This window comes from Dipteris shenzhenensis, chromosome 9 (assembly GCF_047967505.1).
Source record: "Dipteris shenzhenensis isolate YYH24624 ecotype China chromosome 9, Dip_SZ_1.0, whole genome shotgun sequence".
NCBI classification, from domain to species: Eukaryota; Viridiplantae; Streptophyta; class Polypodiopsida; order Gleicheniales; family Dipteridaceae; genus Dipteris; species Dipteris shenzhenensis.
This window is the reverse complement of record NC_141604.1, coordinates 20,279,513-20,286,712: the sequence shown is the minus strand read 5'-3', so window position 1 is coordinate 20,286,712 and position 7,200 is coordinate 20,279,513. Positions and strand designations below refer to the sequence as shown.

Below are 7,200 nucleotides of genomic sequence, written 5' to 3'. Positions count from 1 at the left end.
ATACTGAAGTGGAGAGCTCATGAGCACCCTCTAAGCCTGCTCGGTGGTCTAAAGACCAAAAGAAAAATACCCTCTACCAAGCAATCTGAAAGTAGTGGTGTACACCCAGTCACGAAGCTGCCGGCTTCTGCCTGGCAAAAAGCCAATAACATGCGTCAATCGAAAACCCTCCTCTGTTGCCTCTATCAACTAAACAATGTCCGGAGGGAAATAAACAGTTACCTCGACTTCCTCAGGTTGGTCGACGGGAGTGGCATTAGTGTCCTCCATTGTCTCAGCTTTCGTTGTCCTGAGGGTGAGAGGCTACTGCTGCTGGGTGAAGGAAGGGAGGGAGGAAGGGCTCAGCACTGACACTTGACGTTGCCACCAAAGGATACTCGTAGAAACCAACCTCCAGCGGTCACTGTCCGGCTGAACTACCCAAAAACCGAGCAGCCAGCTCGTGGAGAACAGCAGCAAAGGACAGCAACAACAAGACGGCGAGAAGAGGAGGAAGAAGGGGAGCGGCCTGCAGCAACAGGGTGGCGGAGGAACTGGCGGGCAGGTGGCGGGCAGATGGGTGCCAGCAGCAAGCAGCCGGCCTGCTGCAGGCGAAGGCGAGCTGGAGAGGAAGGCGAGGTGAGGGAGATGGCGGGCAGCTACAGGGAGAAGGTGGAGGGGGTGGCGAACAGCCAAGAAGAAGGCCGGGGGAAGGTGAGCAGTAGCAGCAGCTCTCAGTCGAGCAGCAACAGATCTTAACTTTTGTAATTAGAGTTTCAAGCAGTGTGTAATAAATTTAAAAAACAACCCAGCATGTAAAGAGTGTCAGAACTCCAAAGTAGAATCCGCGGGAATAGGAGCCCCGCACGAACAGCCGATGTCTCATCCTATTGGTCCTTCATTGGCAGGTAGGATTACTGTGCTAGAGGATGCTTTGCAGCAAATTATGAACCAGCAGTTAACAGGTTACTGCTGGGGAAAATGAATTAAGGAGATGGTTCAAGCCTTGTCGGCTAGACCATCCAAAGGAGACAAAGGCAGGACTCCAGTAAAGCGTGAGCCTAGCATACACATAGCCGAACCTCGTCAAGTTTGGTTTCCATGATGCAAGTTCACATACCAATGTCGTGGGCCAATGCATATTTTCCCACACGTACGTAGCATGCACATGCAAAATCGAGGCTTTTGGTCTCCTTGACCAGACATACGGTGTCCGCTACACTTGATACTTGGCAAGATCATGGAAACCACTTGCCTCAAGGCCCCTGTCAAGTTTGGTACCATCACACAAGTCTCCCCTTTGGCCTTCTCGACCGGACATATGATGTCCGATGCAGTTGATACAAGCTTGGCAAGATCATAGAAACCACTTGCCTTAAGGCCCTCGTCAAGTTTGCTGCCCATCAAACAAGTTCACTTACCATTGTCGTGGGCCGATGCATATTTTTGCACGCCTACGTAGCATGCACATGGAAAATTGGGGCTTTTGGCCTTCTCGATCGGACATACGATGTCCGATGCACTTGATACTTGGCAAGATCATGGAAAAAACTTGCCTTAACACCCCCATCAAGTTTGGTGCCCTCTCTCTGTCTCTCTCTCTCTCTCTCTCCTCCCCCTTGTTTCTTTTGACAAATGGTATCTAAAAATTGTGTGACGTTTAAATTTAGGTGTTATTTAGAAAATCCTCCTACTACTTGTAGTGTATTTGTGTAGAAATCTTTCAAATTTTATTTATGATTTTTATCTATTAAAATAGAGAAATTGTAATAACAAAAGCCACCAAAACATTCGAAAGACAAATCCTTTTAACTTTGTGCATGTGTCTATTTGTAGTGTTACATGTTGGCCCTTTATCACATTATGAGTATTAAAAATAACACCCCTTTAGAATCCAGATGAAAATAAGATGCAACCACAAATATGCATGTTAATCGATTTGTCTTGATTGTGAAAATGTGAATGTGTAATGAAATTTTCATTTTGGGATCAAATGAAATTATTTTCTTCAAAATCACTTATTTTTTCATAGATGGCACAAAGTAGGCCCTCTTTCTTTCTAACAAAGATATGTAAGAACACAATCATTAATAGAGCATTACCATGAATGAAAATGGCCACATGAATCACATGATTAACTTGACTAACATGAATGATTCTTAAAACATGCTTTTTCCACATAAGATTCAATGAGATAGTACTATCCCATTGATACATAGATTAGAATTCCTTGTAGGTAATTAGATGCATTCAATCTTTCAATGCCCATGTTTGCATAGTGTGAACATAATTTATTACTAAGATTGTTTGGCTATGATTATCTTGAAGGGTAATTTTCACATTTTTGACATCTTGGCAGTTAGTTCCCGCACAAATTTTGATGCCACCATGGCGGTCATATGATATGATATGTCACGTTGAGGATTGTACTCCACAACATCGCCTGCAACAATGTCTCCCTTCAAGTGTTGTAAGATATTCATCACATCACGGAAGGAGAGTCCACCAGACTCTATGTGAGACACTCCTGGTGCAAAACCTGGGTCGAGGCAATCTACGTCAATGGATACGTACACACCTTTTGCACCCACGCCAAGCTCCTGCAATACACAGTCCAACATGAACATAAATAATTTTGTCACATGGCAAATATGGTGATGAAACATAGTTGAATGTCTTTTCATGGTTTAAAATGGTTTTTTGATACCTGAGTAGTAAAAGGTGGGCAAAATGTCCAAGTAAAGGTTGGACAAAAGGCCATATATGGATGCATCATCATTATCAAAATTAAGCTTGGAGCATTATTCTACAATTTAAGGCCGGGTAAGATGTGGCATACCAAATTCTCCAAGAATTCTCGATGTTTTTCAAAATGCCTCATCTCATAAAGCTCCACTCCAAACCTCTCGGCTTGCGCCCTCCCCTCTTTGTTTATAGAACGTATTCCAACCTTTGCATTACAAAGAAAAGAGCAAAAAATTATTTGAATTTCTCTCACGTACTATTATAATGAAATGAAAGGAGAATATAAAAGCAAACCTGCAAAAGACGACGGGCATGGCCACCTTCCATGATGCGTGCAAAGGATGATGCATGCGAGAACTTGTTTCCTTCAAAAGATTCATAAAGGTCCGGATGTGCATCAAAGTGGATGATATCAACTGGGCCCCCAAGCTTCTCTGCAACTGCTCGTACAATAGGGTAGGAGAGGGAGTGATCACCCCCAATAATCAAAGGGCGAAGTGGATACTGTCAAGAAAAGAAAACATTTATAAAACAAAAGTTGAGAATCTTTAGGGTTGTGGTTTTTTACATGCTTGTGGCTGTGATTTAATTATTGCTTTGTGGACAGGTTGTGTTCACAACTAATTGTAAAATGTGGTTGGAATTAAGAACCATGGAAATAGGATGGACATGGAAGTTCCTAATCTAAGGCATCCATGCCTCACCCATCCTAGAATATAGCACACATGTGTAACTATGCTTAATCATATATCAATTTTACTTTTTTGGCAGCACAAGTTCAAAAATAAGAAAATTGTATACATCTCAAAGTTTGTAAAAGAAACATTAGGATCCCTACTAGTGCAATAAAGAAGTACATGAAAGGTCATACTTTATGCAATATGGAAGAAGCACCAAGCTTGCGAACTCCATGCTTCTCCTTTCTTTGAGGCTTCCTCTCTATCGAAAAACTATAGATAACTGGCTAGATGTAGAACTCCTTTGAAAAATCTAAAATATTAGCATATTTTTATGAACTTAACTCAAAATTGTTTGCTATGTAAGCTAATCCTTTAATGTTGAATCAACTTATTTAATCTCAAGGCATAGCACATTCTCAAGGCCTATGAGACTAAAGGAAGTTGTAATATGTGTATAGTCTACGTTATGACAAAGGGATCACTATTAAAAATTGAGCTACAAATAAATATGAGAATTTACATCATAGAATTAAGACATTAACTATTCAAATTTAAAACCTCTAGTGGCTCCCATGGGTCCAAAATGTATGTTAGAAATATTTTGTCATGTACATTAGTGCTAAGTAAGTTACTTGGCAACATTCTTTCGCAAACCCTAGGCATTATGATGGTTTATCTTTAACTATTGTCTAACCTTTTGTAAGAAAGGGTGACAATAATTCCAAATGTCATTTTTTTGGACATTTTTTACATATTTCATGGGTCCTTAGTACAATAATTCCATATGTCTTTATGTTTGACATTTTTGCATATTTCATGTGTCCTTAATACTTATTGCTAATTACACACCATTTAATTCATGTCGAGAGATAGGTGGTTAACTATCACACTATCTTGCCCGATGGAAAGTGTGAGACACTATACTAAAAGGTAATTTGTTGCAGCTTCATTTTAGTAACTACAATGAACTCAAATGCTTGAAAAGGTTGTGTTTGGAGGAATTCCCATAGGAGGCTTCCTATATTAGAGTGCTCATCTAGGGAAGACTACCAATCTCACCTCCACCAAAATTTTCAAAGCTCATAATTGGCAAAAGAAAAGCCATTTGGTGTTTCCTTTTATAAGGAAAATTGCGTTGGCTTTGTTATTCTTACATTAAATGCAAGTCTTGCATCATCATCTAGTTCTCAACCTAAATTCCCATGCAACCACATTTTAACAATTAGTTGTGAACACAACCCCTCCACAAAGCAAGAGTTAAATCATAACCACATTTTAACAATTAATTGTGAACACAACCCCTCCACAAAGCAATAGTTAAATCATAAGCACAAGATGAGAAGAGTCCATGTGGTAATAAATAAAGTAAAAGACAAGTAAAGTTAACTATCACTTGAAACGTATTTTAATTTCATGTCTACCTGATCCATGACCAGCTTCACAGAGTCAGAGACTGTCTTCATTAAGAGTTCATCTCCGATCCCAAGATTTTGCAACTCTTGGATTGGAAAATCCCCAACATCAACTAAGACCCGTGGATCTGCCAAATCCTTCCCTACATGGTTATGTGACAAGTCGGGAGGGAAGTTAGCATGAGCCTCTTCATGGAAGCATTGGTCCTTTGCAAGCATATTATGAAAGCATGAGGTATTTCTTGTACAAGAATATGAAAGCCTAAGGTATGTCATGACCATCTCTTGAATCATAGTCGTGATAGAAGTTAGCATGAGCCTCTTTATGAAAGCATTGGTGCTTTGCAAGCATATTGTAAAAGCATAAGGTATTTCTTGTACAAGAATATGAAAGGGTAAGGTATTTCATAACTATCTCTTGAATCATAGTCACGACGAGTCAAAAATCCAAATTTGCAAGTTAAAAATGCAAACCTATTCATTAAAATGCTACGTACTATACATAGTCACGAAGAGTCAAGATTCCAAATTTGCATAGCTCATGATGTGTCATATGAAGGTGCAACCACTTCCCCCAAGTGATGCTATGTGTCCTCTCCCCCCTAACCACTCATAAATGGAGGAAAGTAGCAAAATGAAAACAGGTGAAGCACCCAACCTTCCTCGGTTGTGGAATTGGCACTTGCAGACCAAATGGCCTCTCGTACAAACGGAGGAGCAAAAGCCGTTCCTCGATGGTAAGAGGAGTTGTGGCCCAAAGGAAGTCCAAGAAGACAGGAGACTGCTTGTGCCCCACCAGCAGCATGCACAACCTCAGCCTGTAATAAGATAACAACTAACACACTAAGTCAGCAACAGGGATGATGGAATGCATGTTACTAAGAATTGGAAGCATTAGACGATATGATAAAATTGCCTTAGCCCTTGCGCGCTCGTGAAGGAGAGCTAGCGAAGCGTTTATGACACGATCCTGGGCATGGCGAGACGATGCTGTTACTGGGATGGTGTATTCGGAAAAGTTTCTCGCACGCAGCTGGGTCTCGAGCTTTCTCAGGTGCTGGGCAATCCTCATCATGGCTGCAAATCAATCAGAAACCTCTGCTACAAAGAAAATGGACAAGTCGTAAGCATGAAATCTCTGTTCCTACACAAACTAATAAACTAGAGAGTAAAGGCAGTGGAAGCAAGGCGACCACCTTATAATAATGGTCTGCTAGTTGGTAATGTGAGCGATGGAGCAATTTGTGGATATCGGAAGTGGAGATATCTACTATCTAGAGTTGGTGACGAGTCAGGATTCCTGACGTCTGACAGTAACGGCTTGGCCCGCAATTTGATCACCAGGCCAAAATAATAGCCAGAAACTTGTACACTTGTGCTTTGTAGTTTGGCTCGCAGAATTTGTACCTAGTAGCGAGACTCTCGTTAACTTTGTTTGTTGCGAATACTTTGCCAGTAGCGAGACTCTCGTGCGTCGTGAATTTTGTGCAACTCTGACTCCTGCGCTTAATGCTCTTATAAAGGCCAACTTACGTAATATTTTTTTCATTTCTGGAAATCGGAAGTGGAGATTATCTACTATCTAGAGTTGGTGACGAGTCAGCATTCCTGACTTCTGACAGAAACGGCTTGGCCGCCAATTTGATCACAAGGCCAAAATAAAAGCCAGAAACTTGTACACTTGTGCTTTGTACCTAGTACACATGCATGCCCGTTGCCAGTAGCGAGACTCTCGTGAACTTTGTTTGTTCAGGTGTGCGAATACTTTGCTAGTAGCGAGACTCTCGTGCGTCGTGAATTTTGTGCAACTCTGACTCCTGCGCTTACAAGGGTTAGCATCAGCACGTTACTTTGATTTTTGGCCCTCACAGAGTTAAGAGCTTGTTGGATTTGTTTGCAAACCAGCATGTGGCAAAGTTAAGAGCTTGTTGGATTTGTTTGCAAACCGGCAAAGTTCGGGTTCACTTGTGCATGCAGGGCTGAGGTGTCAGCAAAGAGTTCCTTAACATATCAAAATCACCTGGTGCAAATGGTTGCAAACATGGTTTTTCCTTGGGTCCTTGCTCTAGAATAGGGGCCAGCCCAAAATCCAATTTCCAAGTATGAGCTGACAATGACAAGTTGGTTTACAAACCAAGCTGCTTGCGTGAACAAGCTCCAAGGGTCTGAGGCAATTATTTCAAAGAGTTATGCATGCTGACTTAGCTTGTTAAAGCAAGACTATAGTGGTTTAGTCACCTTATTCACTTATGTTGGAGAGATGTAATTGCTTTTATTTTGTCAATGTTTACTATTTTAGTAATGATGTGGTTAGTATAAATTTTTAGTTAAATGTTAAATTAGATTATATGTGATGGCTTGTTTTGTCTTTTAGCTTGTATGAC

General features: G+C 41.0%; 1 protein-coding gene across 3 annotated transcripts; it reads right to left on the bottom strand.

The window, feature by feature from the left end:
- Window positions 1–2,113: 2,113 nt before the first annotated feature.
- LOC147898346 (arginase-like) lies at window positions 2,114–6,611 on the bottom strand. 3 transcript variants are annotated; one of them, XM_087378967.1, is made up of 8 exons: window positions 6,511–6,611; window positions 6,013–6,223; window positions 5,733–5,914; window positions 5,475–5,634; window positions 4,826–4,959; window positions 3,019–3,228; window positions 2,819–2,929; window positions 2,114–2,579 (listed from the first exon to the last, which is right to left on the bottom strand). In XM_087378967.1, the coding sequence occupies exons 3-8, from the start codon at window positions 5,889–5,891 to the stop codon at window positions 2,316–2,318; spliced, it is 1,038 nt and encodes a 345-aa protein (XP_087235093.1). In that variant the 5' UTR covers window positions 5,892–5,914; window positions 6,013–6,223; window positions 6,511–6,611; the 3' UTR covers window positions 2,114–2,315. The 3 variants fall into 3 exon arrangements, with proteins under 3 accessions (XP_087235093.1, XP_087235095.1, XP_087235094.1); XM_087378969.1 differs by lacking the exon at window positions 6,013–6,223 and having other exon boundaries at window positions 6,511–6,529; XM_087378968.1 differs by lacking the exons at window positions 6,013–6,223; window positions 6,511–6,611 and having other exon boundaries at window positions 5,733–5,997.
- Between the last annotated feature and the right edge of the window lie 589 nt (window positions 6,612–7,200).

What these genes read in the sequence shown, in the direction of transcription:
- LOC147898346 (XM_087378967.1), bottom strand. Translation starts at nt 5,891, where the DNA reads ATGATGAGGATTGCCCAGCACCTGAGAAAGCTCGAGACCCAGCTGCGT. An exon ending in ACGAGCGCGCAAGGGCTAAG is followed by an intron (nt 5,635 to 5,732) that starts GCAATTTTATCA and finishes ATCTTATTACAG; the next exon opens with GCTGAGGTTGTGCATGCTGC. An exon ending in ATGCCCGTCGTCTTTTGCAG is followed by an intron (nt 2,930 to 3,018) that starts GTTTGCTTTTAT and finishes TGTAATGCAAAG; the next exon opens with GTTGGAATACGTTCTATAAA.